At 39.8% G+C, this 15,680-nt stretch overlaps 1 protein-coding gene and 1 pseudogene across 5 annotated transcripts in view; both read right to left on the bottom strand.

The window, feature by feature from the left end:
* The window catches only part of UNC13B (unc-13 homolog B), a 293,983-nt gene that overhangs the window by 187,764 nt on the left and 90,539 nt on the right, over window positions 1–15,680 (bottom strand). For all 5 annotated transcript variants that reach the window (XM_058302037.1, XM_058302038.1, XM_058302039.1 and 2 more), the window contains exon 6: window positions 5,773–5,846. In XM_058302037.1, the coding sequence (XP_058158020.1) occupies window positions 5,773–5,846 (74 nt within the window). The remainder of the gene's footprint in view (window positions 1–5,772; window positions 5,847–15,680) is intronic.
* LOC139439455 (keratin, type I cytoskeletal 18 pseudogene) lies at window positions 227–1,520 on the bottom strand (annotated as a pseudogene).

Below are 15,680 nucleotides of genomic sequence, written 5' to 3'. Positions count from 1 at the left end.
AATGAACATGGATTTGTTCTCCATCACCTGATTGTCCTCAAACTGAACCCTCATAATAAGAAAAGTTATCAGTGCTCTACAGTTAACAAAGACATTTCACATTAATTGCCATATACTCTTCAAGCAACCTCTCTAAGTGCAACAAATCTAAATTTCCTTGTTTTTTAAAGATGCATAAGTTTTTATTGGTCAGCCATTCCTCAAAGGATACCCTGCTTCTGGGGCCTCAATTCCTCAGACTTTTTGTGTTATTGGTCTCAGATACCACCTTTCCAGTGTTCTGGATGGTTTGCATGGAGTTGCTGCTGTCCAGGGTGTCACAGAGGTTGAGGTCCTCCCCGTCTTCCAGCAGGCAGTGGGAGGTGGCAATCTCAGCTTCCAGCTTGACCTTATGTTCAGCAGGGCCTCATACTCCTGGACCTGTTGCTGTCCCTCTGCCCAGGTCTATGCCAGTTCTGACTCCAGGTACAGCAGGACCCTGTTGAGATGCTCCATTTACAGGGCATAGCAGGCTTCCACCCACAAGTTGGCCTTCAGATTTTTCTTGGAGTCCAGGTCAGATTCCAAGGACTAGACTGTCTCAGCTCCATGAGAATCATCTCAATACCTCCTATCACAGCAGACTGAGATGTGACCACTGTGGTGCTCTCTTCAATCTGCTGAGACCAGTACTTGTCCAGCTCTTTTCAGTTCTTCTGGGTCAACTTGTATATTGGGCCCGGGTGTCTACCATTATCTTGCTGAGGTTCTGAGATCTGGGGATGCCTACCTCCACATTCAGCCCAGAGCTGGCAATCTGGGCTTGTAGGCCTTTTACTTCCTCCTCATGGTTCTTCTTCATCAAGACCAGCTCCTCCTTGAGAGCCTCAACCTACATCTCCAACTATAGCCAAGTGATATTAGTGTCATTAATGACCTTGCGGAGTCCATGGATTTCACTTCACAGATTGGCAAATGGCCAGATCAGTGTCACACTTGACTCTGAAGTCATCAGCAGCCAGCTGGGCATTGTCTGTGGAACAATGCAGGCACTGTCCACAGAATTTGAAAAGATCTGAGCCCTCAGTTCCTCAATGGTCTCAAAAAATGCCCTAGTCCCTGACCTGGGGTCCCTTCTTCTCCATATGTGCCCAAATTTTGCCCTCCAGTCTCCAATTCTCAGTCTCCAGGCTCCAGACCCTGTCTAGGTAGGAGGACAGGTGGTTGTTCAGGTTTGACATGGTCCCTTTCTTGCCCTGGATGCCTCCCATTCCCACCAGACCCCTAGCCATCCTGTTGGCCATCCCACCAGCCACGCCCCTGAACCCCCAGCTTCCCTGGGAGTTAGAGGAGTGGAGATCCAGGAGCCCAAGACTCTGGCACCTGCATAGATGCTGGCTGGGCAACTGGACAGAATCCTGGTAGTTGGTGGAGGAGGTGGTAGAGTGAGTAGTGAAGCTTACACTGTCTGAGGAGGAAGGCAGGAGGCCAGGACTCAAGATAGAGCCACCTAATTTTTCCTGTCTTACAGAGGAAGACATTAAGGCTCATGGAGATTAAGTGACTAACTTATATAATTTCCAAAAACAAATCCTAATTGTTAATCCAGTACTTTCTGCTATACCAGATTATTCTGGTATAAACAGTTTCCTGATAAGGATTAACTCTATCGCCATTTAATTATAAATACAAAAAAGATTGTATATGGGGAAGTGGATGTGGCTCAAGTGATTGGGCTCCTGTCTACCATATGGGAGGTCCCAGGTTTGGTTCCTGGGGCCTCCTGGTGAAAGTAAGCTGGCCTACAGGGAGTGCTGACACAAGATGACATACACACAAAAAAGAGACACAGAGGAAAGACAATGAGAGACACAACAAACCAGGGACCTGAGATGGGCAAGAAACTGAGTGCCTCTCTCTCACATCAGAAGGTCCCAGGATCGGTTCCCGGTGCCTCCTAAAAAGAAGATGAGAAGAAAAGACAAGCAGACACAGAACACACAGCAAATGGACACAGAGAGTAGACAGCAAGCACAAGAGGCAAGGGGCAGGAGAATAAATAAATAAATCTTAAAAAAAAAAAGACTGAGTGGCTTTGGATGTGGAAGATGAAGGAGAAGACAGAATCTTAGGTAATTCAAATATTCCTGGATAGAATAACTAAATGGGATAATAATTAGCATTGTTAGGAAATTCTCTGTATGAAACAAGGGTTCTTGGACTATGGGCAACCACTTTGTACAGTCTGAGATAATTAAACTGCTATAGAAGACAAAGTGGACAACTGCTGTTTTTTCTTCACTTTAAAGGTGGGAAGAGGAGCTCACTGAAGAAATGAGTCTACTCCTTCATTAAAGCAAAAGCATAAGGAAATGCATCATTAGAGGACTGGTTGGATCAACAGACAACAGAACAGATCAACTATAGTTGATAAATCACTAGGCAGGGAAAGCAGATGTGGCTCAGGAGACTGGACTCCTGCCTAATACGTGGGAGGCCGCTGGTTCAGATCCCGGTACCTCCTAAACAAGACAGCGAGCTGGTGCAGTGGGCAGGCTCAACAAGATGACACAACAAGAGACGGGGGGAGGAAAAACAAAATGAGAGACACAACAAAGCAAGGAGTGTCGGTGGCTCAAGCAATTAGGCACCTCCCTCCTACATCAGAGGTCCCGGGTTTGGGACCTTGTTTCTTTCATGCCTTCTAAAGAAACAAGAAAGATGAACAGATACAGCAAGTAAAAAACAAAGGGGTGGGGAGAAATAAATAAATAAATAAGAATCTTTAAAAGATAAATCACTAGGCAGATATGAAAAGCAAAGAATATCTCTATATGATATAGAGATATTACATACCTCCTGCATATTTATTAAGTGGGGGGAAAGCAAGCGGCAGAAAAGTATATTTAGCATACTAACTTTTGTGTGAGAATGTGGGAGACACAAATATTTTTGTTCATATTCAAAAGGGAACAAAGAAGCAATAAACTAAAAATTAATATGGAATAATGGTTACATTCAATATAAAATTACTTGTGTATAGATTATCACAAAGATTTTTATTGCTTTAATTTCTTTTTCTGATTCTGCATAGTAATCCACAGTAAAGCCTGTAAAATCAAACATACTATGTGTTTCTTTTCTAGGAAAACAAACATGTTTGGAGGGCTGTATACCACGTCACAGCCAGGCTGGGAAGAATATAAACACAAAGAGTAAAGTGGATGCAAAGATAGAGAGGATACTGGCAACTATCAAGGGGAGGGGAAAAACTGGAGCTTTCAATAAGAAGAAAAGTTGGGGTGTTGACTTGCTCATAAGAAGAGTTATGCAGCTTAATAGAAAGTCTACTGTGGATTCAGCTGAGGTAAGGAAAAACAGTGAAAAAAGTGGTTTGCACTTGTCCCAAATTTCATTTCTTCATCCTCCATCAATTCATCAAACCACTGCATTTTGGCATCCTACAACAGTCTATAGAGACCAGTAATTGCCAAATCCAATTGCTCCATTTCAGTACTCTTCTCTAATCATGGTAACATTTGACACTATTGAGAATTTCCTCTCAAAAGTATTTTTCTTTCTCCTTTGAACCTTTCCTGGTTTCTTCTGCTCACACAGTTTCAGGCAGTGATTTCTCAGTCTCTTTGTTTCTCAGGGTTCCATTTTTCACGTTTCCCAAGAATTTGCCCTTGTTCTTCTTTTTTTAAAATTTATTTATTTATTTATTTCTCTCCCCTTCCCCCCCCCTCACCCCCCCCCCCCCCCCCCCCGTGCCCCAGTTGTCTGTTCTCTGTGTCTATCGCTGCATGTTCTTCTTTGTCTGCTTCTGTCGTTGTCAGCGGCACGGGAATCTGTGTTTCCTTTTTTGTTGCGTCATCTTGTTGTGTCAGCTCTGTGTGTGTGCAGCGCCATTCTTGGGCAGGCTGCACTTTCTTTCACGCTGGGCGGCTCTCCTTACAGGGTGCGCTCCTTGCGCATGGGGGCCCCAAAGCGGGGGACACCCCTGCATGGCACAGCACTCCTTGCATGCATCTGCACTGCACTTGGGCCAGCTCCGCATGGGTCAAGAAGGCCTGGGATTTGAACCGCAGACCTCCCATGTGGTAGACGGATGCCCTAACCACTGGGCCAAGTCTGCTTCCCTTGTTCTTCTTTAATACTCTCTCTATATGCTCTATACGAGTGTGTTCTTCCATTCCGATTACTTCAATTGTTACATTTATGTTAATTAATCCAGACCCTATTCCCACAGCTCCCCACTCCATCTAACTCTCAGCTTCAGATCCTTTCAAGAAGTTGCTTCTCATACATTTCCACTAAAATATCCTCTGGCACCCCAAACTCTACATTAGAGTCAAACAAATTTGTAACAGTCTACCACAGGGGTTCTTAACAAGGGGTCCATGAACTTGAATTGAAGTTGAAAAAAAAAAATTCTTCTGGGGACGTGTTGGTGTGGGTGTGATATATTTATTAAATAATACACTGTACAGTATGGACTTAGTAAGGGGTTCTTGGTTTTCTCCTGACTGGCAAAGGAGTCCATGGGACAAAAAGAGTTAAGAACCCCTGGTCTAATATGACCAAAAGTGAACAAATGTAGCTTTCCCTTCCATCTCCAATAACAAAAACAAAAAAGTTTTCATCCTCTATTTCCCATTCTGATGCCCCAAGTTCACAGGTTATATACTCTTCTCTGTACCAGACTTATCGCTGGAGAATACAAGTTATGACAGCAGGACCAAGTCTCTAATATGCAAGTCTAAACATCCTTAAAAAGAGTACACAAATAGGGATACATATCCAAAAATCTGTGAGGGAGCAGGAAAAAACTTCCTTCTGTTCATTGGAGTAACAAAAGAGGATACATTCCCTGGAACAAACGCCATCACCAACAGTTTAGAGCCAGACTGCTTACTACCTACTACCTACCACAAAGTCAGTCACTTCTAGGGGATAATAAGAGGAAAAGGAAAAGTGGGAGATGGATCCCTCCAAAGAATTTTCAGGCAACCTTCCTGTAGCAGCTTGATACTGTTTATGAATTCCAAAAATAGATACAGGATACATTTGTAAACTGGTCTGTTCCTTTGGGCATATTAGATTGTATTAACTTCAGAGGTTTCACTTTTACTTGATTAGATAATGATTAGGGCTTTGATTGGGCCATGTCAGTAGGATCTTGGGTCCCCACCCCCTTGGTGGGCAGGACCTCACAGAGAAAACACTTGGCAGAGTAGAGAGTTGGAGTTTTGGATGCTGGAACCCTGGGAAGTAAATATACAGAGAAACAATACATGAGGAAAGAGAAAAGGCTCCATTAGACAGGGAAGAGACCCCAGGAAGAGAGACGAGCCATTTGCCTGATATTTACAGTTGGCCTTGTTGAGAGAGAGCAGCTGAGTCCCAGAGATAAACGAGCCCCAGGAGAGAGATGAGACTTATCCCAGCCTAGAAGCCTTAAGAGGAAGAGAAAAAGGAAGGCTCAACCCTTGCAGATGTTGGCAGCCGTCTTGCTCCAATACGTGGCAACAGACTTTGGTGAGGGAAGTAACTTATGCTTTATGGCCTTCTACCCCAAATAAATACCCTTTATAAAACCCAACAGATTTCTGGTACTTTGCATCAGCACTCCTTTGGCTGACTAATACACTTCTACCTGCCTTATTTCTTTAACACAGTTTAAATTCTTTCATTCTTCAGGCCATTATGCTCTTGGGCCTCTTAATCTTCCCTGAAAAAGCTGTGAAAATTTTCTCTATCTCTTTATATTGCAAATAAGGCAGTTCCTACCTCATTGTCAGTCCCCAAAGCATTGATTTGTTCCAGTTTGTAGGTCCAATATCTGGCTTCCTCCTCTGGGATATCTACCACGGCGGTGGCGGGGGGGGGGGGGGGGGGGAGGAGAAGAAGAAATCACATCAGCAGATAATAGTTAAATCATCAACAAATAAAAGTTAGGTAGTAATAAACTAATTTTACTGGTGGTTTGGTTCTTGCTTTATGCATTATCTCAAATCTTCAAACCTACTACTATTACTATTGTTCCATTTTGCAGATGAGGAACATGAAGATAAAAGAGGGTAAATAATCTGACCAATATCACTTACTTCATAGGTGAATGACCCAAAATTCAAGTTATGTTCAATAGGATGTCAAAAACTATTATTTCTATGTAATCATGCTACTTTCCTCTCAGCAAGAATAAAACAACCCAAAGGACTAGATCAGAGAAAAAGTTAGACCTTGGGATATTGCAATGCTCAAGGCTCACAGGTTTTATGCCTGGAAAACATCAATGCTAAAATATTTTAAGACTGAATTAATAAATGAATAAATTAAGACTTTAAAAAAATAAAGGTATATACTCATTTTTATATCTTTAGATTGAATACACCTTACAAAAAAAAAAATCTCTTCTAAAAAACATCAAATAAATCCAATATATCCAGCACAAAAAAGAAACATTGGGGTAATACACGGATCATATCAAGGCCTTTTACCTTTGTCCCTCCTATCCAAAACTTCAACTCTTTCCCTCTAAAATGTTCTTCAGCAATATTTCAAAGTCTTGAAAAACCTTTAAGTCACAACTGGCTAATTTGTATACCACTTCCTCATCCATATAGTACATTCGTAAAATGGCATACTATACATCTGTTAAGAACAGGTGGCAGCAGACTTGGCCCAATGGTTAGGGCGTCCATCTACCACATGGGAGGTCCACGGTTCAAACCCCGGGACTCCTTGAACCATGTGGAGCTGGCCCATGCACAGTGCTGATGCGCGCAAGGAGTGCCATGCCACCCGGGGGTGTCCCCCACGTAGGGGAGCCCCACGCATAAGAAGTGCACCCCGTAAGGAGAGCCACCCAGCACGAAAGAAAGTGCAGCCTGCCCAGGAATGGCGCCACCCACAGGGAGAGCTGACACAACAAGATGACGCAACAAAAAGAAACACAGATTCCCGTGCTGCTGACAACAGCAGAAGCAGACAAAGACGACGCAGCAAATAGACACAGAGAACAGACAACCGGGGTGGGGGGGAGGGGAGAGAAACAAATAAATAAATCTTAAAAAAAAAAAAACAGGTGAGGAATCAGATTGACTCAAAAGGAAATAGAAAATATCAACAAACCTAATCAAGTAAAGCAATGGAATCAACCATCAAAAACCTTCCAACAAAGGACCAGATGGCTCCTCTGGTGAATTTTATCAAACATTTAAAGAAGAATCAATACCAATACTTCTCAAACTCCTCCAAGGAAACCCAAGAGGAGGGAGGAGGGAACACTTCCTAATTCCATCTATGAGGCCAGCCTAACTCTAATACCAAAATCTGGTAAAGAAATCACAAAAAGAGAAAATACAGACCAATTTCCCTTATGAATACAGATGCAAAACTTTTTTTTTAAAGATTTTTAAAAATTTATTTCTCTTCCCTCCCCCCCCCAGTAGCCTGCTCTCTGTGTCCATTCACTGTATATTCTTCTGTGACTGCTTCTATTCTTATCAGGGGCACTGGGAATCTGTGTTTCTGTTTGTTGCATCATCTTGTTGAGTCAGCTCTCTGTGTGTGCAGCACCACTCTTGGGCAGGTTGCACTTTCTTTCGCACTGGGCAGGTCTCCTTATGGGGTGCACTCCTTGTACATGGGGCTCCCCTACATGAGGGACACCCCTGTGTGGCACGGCACTCCTTGCACGCATCAGCACTGCTCATGGGCCAGCTCCACACAGGTCAAGGAGGCCCGGGGTTTGAACCGCGGACCTCCCATGTGGTAGTGAGACGCCCTATCCATTGGGCCAAGTCTGCTTCCCCAGATGTAAAACATTTTAACAAAATACTAACAAAACAAATCTATGGCACATTTAAAAGATTATACACCATAATCAAGTGGAATTCATCACAGGAATGCAAGGGTTGATCAACATACAAAAGTCAATGAATGTAGTACACTTCATATGTAGAATGAAAAAAGACAATTATCGCAATAGATGCAAAAAGGCATATCATAAAATACAACACCCTTTCTTGATTTTAAAAAACCATTCAGAAAGGTAGTAACAGAAGGGAATTTTCTCAACATGATAAAGGACATTAATGGAAAAACCACAGCCATCACCATACTCAATGGTGAAAGACTTAAAGCTTTCCTCCAAAGATCAAGAACAAGACAAGATGTTCACTTTCACCAATGCTATTCAGTATTGTACTAGAAGTTGTTGCCAGAGTAATTAGGCAAGAAAAAGAAATAAATGGTATCTAAATTAGAAAGAGAGAAATAAAACTATCTCTATTTGTAAACAGAATGATCTTACATAAGAAAATCCAAAGGAACCCAGAAAAAAAACTATTAGAGAAAAAAAAAAGAATTCATCAAAGTAGCATGGTGGTACAAGATGAACACCAAAGAACAAGTATGGTCTTATATACCAGGAATTAATAATCTGAAGAGGAAATTAAGAAAACAATTTCATTTACAATACCATCTAAAGGAATAAAATGTCTAGGAATAAATTTAAGGATACAAAAGACTTGTATACTGAAAACTACAAAACGCTGCTGAAAGAAATTAGAGAAGATCTAAAAAAACAGCAAGACATCCAAATTCATGGATTGGATTAATTAACATCCAATATGCCAATATTACCCAAAGCAATATACAAATTCAATGCAATCACTATTAAAATTCCAGCAGAGAACTTCTGGGAAAATGGAGGACTGCAGAGGAAGAGGGATCACTTTTCTCCCAGAAAAAAATATATGGAAGACAGGCAAAGACTGTCTGAAGGGTTGCTTTGGGGCTCAGAACACCAGGGAATGGCAAAACATTACCAAGAAGGGAGAGGGGTAAAGGAAAGGAGTCTCATCTGGTTTGAAAAATCCAGTAAGGAAAGCTTCAGTAGCAGCAGCTGGCAACCATACCCCAACTACAGAGCAAAAATCCAATACCGACTACAGCAGCTGTAGACTGGAGTGGCTGTAGGCTTAGAAGGTTGCAGGGATCCTCTTTCCCAAGAAAGAGAAGAGGGATGGATCAGACTACAACAAATTCAGATTTTAACAAGCAAACTTGATCTGTTGCATTGGAGAGGTCAAGCATTTTCATGTGGGGTGGGGTCCCTACATTCTTTGCCCATAGGAAGCTAAAGATAATTTGCTTTTTCAAACACCCTCCATAAGGCCCTGGGCTGTTTGCAGAGGAGGCCCAGGGATAAAGGGTGTGGCTAGCCAAGAGAGGAAAAGAGCTTCAGATAAAGTTTGTTTGTGTGGCTTGGCCAGCCCTGAGGGAATTGCTTCTGCACCACCCATAGCAGAGTCACAATGAATGCATTCCACCCTAGCACCTGGGGTCTGAGGTGAGAGGTCTACCAAAAAAGGCCATCCACTGGCAGACCAGAAAAGTGTATGAAAAGGGAAAATAATAATAAATAAATAAAAGAGGCATCAGGTGTCTACTGCCCCCCTCTCCATAGCCCCTGGAAACCGGCCTGCGCCCCATTACTGGGTCCTTAGCCCTAGTCTGAGCAATTAAACAGAGACAATCCAAAATATCTAGAACAAGTTAAACCAAGAGTCAAAGAAGAGTGATAGCACACAGCTACTTGACAGTAAATCCATAGGGCAAGAGGGAGAAATTAAACATCAGAGTAAACTCATTAACCAGACATCAGCAAAAAATTACAAACCATACAAAGAAAAAGGAAGATATGACTCAGGCAAGGAAATAACAAAACCTTCAGATGAGACAGAGGACTTACAACTACTCATCAATGAAGTTCATACAAATCTCCTAAATCAAATCATGGCGTTGAAGGACAACATGGCTAAAGAAATAAATTACATTAAGAAGACACTAGAAGATCACGAAGAAAAATTTGAAACTGTGGATAAAAAAATAACAGAGGGAAGCAGCTGTGGCTCAATCAGTTGGGCCCCCATCTACCACATGGGAGGCCCTGGGTTTATGTCCCAGGGTCTCCCTGTGAAGGCAGGCTCACCCACATGCTGTGGAGCACCGCCCGGCCCGCAGGGACCACGGAGAACCAACTCAGCAAGGTGATTCAACAAAAAAAGGGAGACAAGCAAAAACACAGAAGAGCACACAGCAAATGGACACAGAGAGCAGACAGCAAGCAAGATGCAAGGGGGGAAGGGAAATTACAGACACAGAAGAATGCACAGCGAAGGGACACAGAGAGCAGATAGCATGCAAAAACCATGGGGGGGGGTGGGTAGGAGGAGAAAGGTTAAAAAAAAAAACAGAGCTTATCGGAATGAATGACACAACTGAGGAGATTGAAAATACAATAGAGGGAGTGGATGAGTGGATGTAGCTCAAGGGATTGAGCACTTGCTTCCCACATACAAGGTCCAGGGTTCCTCCCCAGTACCTCCTAAAAAACAAACAAACAAACTATCAAACTCTTTCTGGAGAGCATACATAACTAAGTGGTTAAGTACCTGCTTCCCATGTACAAGGTTCTGGGTTCAATCCCCAGGATCTTCTTTTAAAATAAAAAAATGCAACAGAGGCACACAGAATTGAAATCATGGAAGAAAGAATCAGTAACATAGAGGACAGAACAGCTGAAATTGAGGAGAAAGAAGAATAGAGAGAAAAAGAATAAGGAAAAAATGGACAGGGGCTCAGGGAGGGAATGATATCATGAAGCATACCAACATTCATGTTATGGAACTTTGAGAAGGAAAAGATAAAGTAAAAGAAAGAGAAAGAGTATTTGAGGAAATAATGGCCAAAAATTTCCCAACTCTCATAAAAAACATGAACATACGTATACAGGAAGCACAGCATACTCAAATTAGAATAAACCCAAATACCCCTACCACACGACACATAATATTCAAAATGTCAAAGATAAAGAGAAAATTCTGAAATCAACAAGGGAAAAGTGAAACATCACATACAAAGGATGCCCAATAAGAGTTACTGTGGATTTCTCTTCAGAAACCATGAAGGCAAGAAGGCAGTGGTATGATATAATTATGGTACTAAAAGAGAAAAACTGCCAGCCAAGATTTCTTTATCTGGCAAAACTGTACTTCAAATATGACAGTAAGTTTAATCTATTCACAGACGAACAGAAACAAAGAAAGTTCAAAACAAGATTCCAGCTCTGCAGGAAACACTAAAGGAAATTCTCCAGCCAGAAAAGAAAATACAAGAGACAGAGGCCTGGAGGAGAGTGTAGAAGTGAATATATTCAGAAAGGGTAACCAAAAAGGTAAAAAGATGGACAAAATAAGATATGACATATAAAAGCCAAAGGATAAAATGGTGAGGTAAGTAATACCTTTACAGTAATAACATTGAATGATAATGGATTAAACTCCCCAAACAAAAGACACAGGCTGACAGAATGGATAAGAAAGCATCCAAATGTTTTCTGAAGAAGATTTACCTTACACCCAAGGACGTAAACAGACTGAAAGTGAAAGACTGGAAAACAGCTTTTTCAGGCAAACCGTAATGAAAAGAGGACAGGGGTTGCTATATGGTTTCAGACAAAACAGATTTTAAAAGCAAAAAAAAGAAAAAACATGCAGAGAGCCATATATAGTAATAAAAGGGACAATCCACCAGGAAGAAGTATTAGTCATAAACATCTATGCACCTAACCAGGGTGCCTCAAAATACATGAGGCAAACCCTGGCTAAACTAAAAGGACAAACACATGTCTCTAAAATAATAGTTGAAGATTTCAACATGCCACTCACATCAATAGATGGAACAAATAGACAGAAGATCAACAAGGAAACAGAGAATTTGAACAATATGGTAAACAAGCTAGACCTGACAGACATATGCAGAACATTGCAACCCAAATCAGCAGGTTATATATTCTTCTCAAGTGCTCATGGATCTTTCTCCAAGATAGACCATATGTTGGGCCACAACACAGTTCGCAATAAATTTAAGGAGATGGAAGTTATACAAATAACCTTCACTGATCAAAATGGAATGAAGGGAAGCAGAGTGGCTCAAGCAATTGGGTGCCTCTGTCCCACATGGGAGTCACCAGATTCAGTTCCCAGTGCCTCCTAAAAAAAAAAAAAGGACAAGCAGACACAGAAAGCAGACAGCGAGTGCAAACAACAAGAGAGTGGGAGAGAAATAAATTTTTAAAATCTTTTTAAAAATGGAATGAAGCTGGAAATCAATAATAAGCAGAAAATGAGAACACAGCATATCAAAATCTATGATAAACAGCAAAGGCATGCTGAAAGGTAAGTTCTAACCCCTAAATGTCTGTATTTAAAATGAAGAAAGAGCTAAAGTCAAAGATCTAACTGAATATCTGGAGAAACTAGAAAAAGAACAGCAAACTAATCCAAAGTAAGCAGAAAGAAAGAATGATTAGAGCAGAAATAAATGAAATTGAGATTAAAAAAAAAAAAACTAGAGAAAATCAACAAAACCAAAAGCTGGTTTTTTGAGAAGTTCAATACAATCAATAAACTAATAGCAAGATAAAAAAAAAAAAAGAGAGAGAGAAAAGATGCAAATAAATAAACTCAGGAAAGAAAGGGTCTACAACTGACCCCACAGAAATAAAAAGGAATATAAACTGATATTATGAGAAACTGTACTTAGATGAAATGGACAAATTCCTAGAAATGCACAAACAACTTACATTGACTCTACAAGAAATACAGGAACTAAAAAACTAATCAAAAGTAAAGAAATTGAATCAATCATCAAAAATCTTCCAACAAAGAAAAATCCAGGACTATGTGGCCACACAGGTGAATTCTACCAAATATTTCAAGAAGAATTAATACCAATCCTGTTTAAACTCTTCTAAAAATTTAAAAAAGAGGGAAAATTCCCAAAACATTTTATGAAGCCAACATCAACCTAATACCAAAGCCAGATAAAGAAACTACAAGAGAAGCATGCTACAAACCAATCTCTCTAATGAACAGAGATACAAAAATTCTCAACAAAATTCTTGCAAGTCAAATCCAACAGCATATAAAAAGAATTATACATCACAATCAAGTGGGTTTTATTCCTGCCATGCAAATGTAGTTCAAGAAAAGAAAATCAATTAATGTAATACACATTAACAATTCGAAGGGATAAAACCACATCATCTCAATTGATGTAGAAAGGCATTTGAAAATACCCAATAGCCTTTCCTGATAAAAATACTTCAAAACATAAGTATAGAAGAAAAGTTCTTGGTATAATAAAGGGCATATATGAAAATCCCACAGCCAATATCATATTCAACGGGGAGAGGGTGAAAGCTTTCCCTCTGAGATCAGGAACAAGATAAGGATGCCCAGTTTCACCACTGTTAGTCAACATAGTGCTAGAAGTTCTAGCTAGAGTAATTAGGCAAGAAAAAGAAATAAAATGCATGCAAATTGGAAAGGAGGAATTAAAATTCTCACTATTCACAGATGACATGATCCTATATTTTAAAAATCCCAAAATAACAACAAAGCAATTAGAGCAAATAAGTGAGTTCAGCAAAGTGGCAAGATATAAAATCAACATGCAAAAATCAAGTGTTTCTATACACTAGTAATGAGTAAGCTGAGGAGGAAATCAAGAAAGAAAATCCATTTACAGTAGCAACAAAAGGACTCAAATATCTAGGAATTAATTTAACCAGGAAAGAAAGGATCTGTGTTCAGAAAACTGCAAAACACTGCTAAAAGAAATCAAAGAAGACCTAAACAAATGGAAGGACATTCCATGTTCATGGATTGCAAGACTAAATATCATGAAGATGTCAATTCTACCCGAACTGATTTTCGGATTCAATGAAATGTCAATCAAAACTCCAACTGCCTACTTTATAGAAATAGAACACTTACCAAATTTATTTGGAAGGGAAAGAGTTCCCAAATAGCTAAAAGAAAAATCCTAAATATGAAAAGCAATGTCAGAGGTTTCATGTTTTCTGACCTTGAAGTTTATTATAAAGCTACAGTGGTCAAAAAGCATGGTATTGTCATAAAAATAGACATTGAACAACACATGAATCAAATTGAGAGTTAAGAAATAGACCCTCACCTCTATGGTCAAGTGATGTTCAATAAGCCTACCAAGTCCACTTTTCTGAGACAGAACAGTGTCTTCAACAAATGGTGCTGGGAGAACTGGATATCCATAACCAAAAGAATGAAAGGATCCCTATCTTACTCCCTATACACAAATCAACTCAAAATGGATCAAAGACCTAAACATAAAAACCAGGACCATAAAACTCCTAGAAGAGAACATAAGGAAACATCTTCAAGACCAGTAGTAGGTGGGGGCCACTTAACCTTACACCCGAAGAAAGATTAAAAATAGATAACTGGGACCTCCTCAAAATTAAACACTTCTGCGCCTCAAAAGACTCTGTGAAGAAAGTAAAAGGGAGGCCTGCTCAATGAAGAAAATACCTGGAAATCACACATCCAACAAGGGTCTAGCACCCATGATATATAGAGATCCCACAACTTAACAATAAAAAGACAAATGACCTGATCAAAAAATGGGCAAAAGACCTAAACATACATTTTTCTAAAGAAATACAAATGATGAAAAAACACATGAAAAAATGCTCAACATCACTGGCTATTAGGCAAATGCAAAACAAAGCTACAATGAGATATTTCACACCTACAATGGCCACTATTTTAAAAAAACACACACAGAAAACTATAAGTCCTAGAGAGGATGTTGAGAGATAGGAACACTTATTCACTGTTGGTGGTAATATAAAATGGCAGAACCACTGTGGAAGTCTGTTTGGTGGTTCCTAAGGCAATGCCAATACTAAGATATACCCAGAAGAAGTGAGAGCAATGACACAAACAGACATCTGCATACCAATGCTCATAGCAACATTATTCACAATTGCCAAAAGATGGAAACAACCCAGGTGTCCATCAGCTGAGGAAGGGATAAACAAACTGTGGTATATACACATGATGGAATATTATTCAGGTGTCAGAAGAACTAAAGTCATGAAGCATATGAGAACATGGATGAATCTGGAGGACATTATGTTGAGTGAAGCAAGCCAGACACAAAATGACAAATACTGTGTGATTTTGCTATTATGAACTAAATATAATGAGCAAACTCATGGAGTTAATAGCTAGAAGATTCCAGTCAATAGAATGTGGTCAGAGAATGGAAAGCTGAGGTTTAATCTGTTCAGAATAGGCAAAAATTTGTTTGTAAATGTTTGTAAATGAACAGAAATGGTGAAAGTAAATTCTAGGATTTGTAACTAGTAGCACTAACACGTGAGTATCATAGTGGTTTGTTTTTTGTTTTTTTGAGTAATGAAAATGCTCTAACACTGGTTAAAGTGATGAGTGCACAACTCTATGATTATACCAAATGCCAGTGATTGTACACAAGATAAATTATATGGTTTATGAAACAAAAAAAGTAATAGGGTGGGTTGGGGGAATAATACACCAAATGTAAGATATGGACTATAGTTAGTAGTAATACTTTGACAATGGTCTTTCATAATTTTTTACAAATGTATCACAACAATGCAAGGTACTTGTGGTGAGGTGATACATGTTTATTTTGTAAGTTCACAACTTTTACTACATACTTATTGTTTATGTATGTTCATTTATGAATGATAATACATCAACAATTGTTTTTAAAATGAAAAAAAAATTCCAGCTATCTTTTTTGCAGAAAAGGGAAAA

The sequence above is a fragment of the Dasypus novemcinctus genome, chromosome 8 (assembly GCF_030445035.2).
Source record: "Dasypus novemcinctus isolate mDasNov1 chromosome 8, mDasNov1.1.hap2, whole genome shotgun sequence".
Lineage (NCBI taxonomy): Eukaryota > Metazoa > Chordata > Mammalia > Cingulata > Dasypodidae > Dasypus > Dasypus novemcinctus.
The sequence above is the reverse complement of the archived record's forward strand: the minus strand, read 5'-3'. Positions and strand labels throughout refer to the sequence as shown.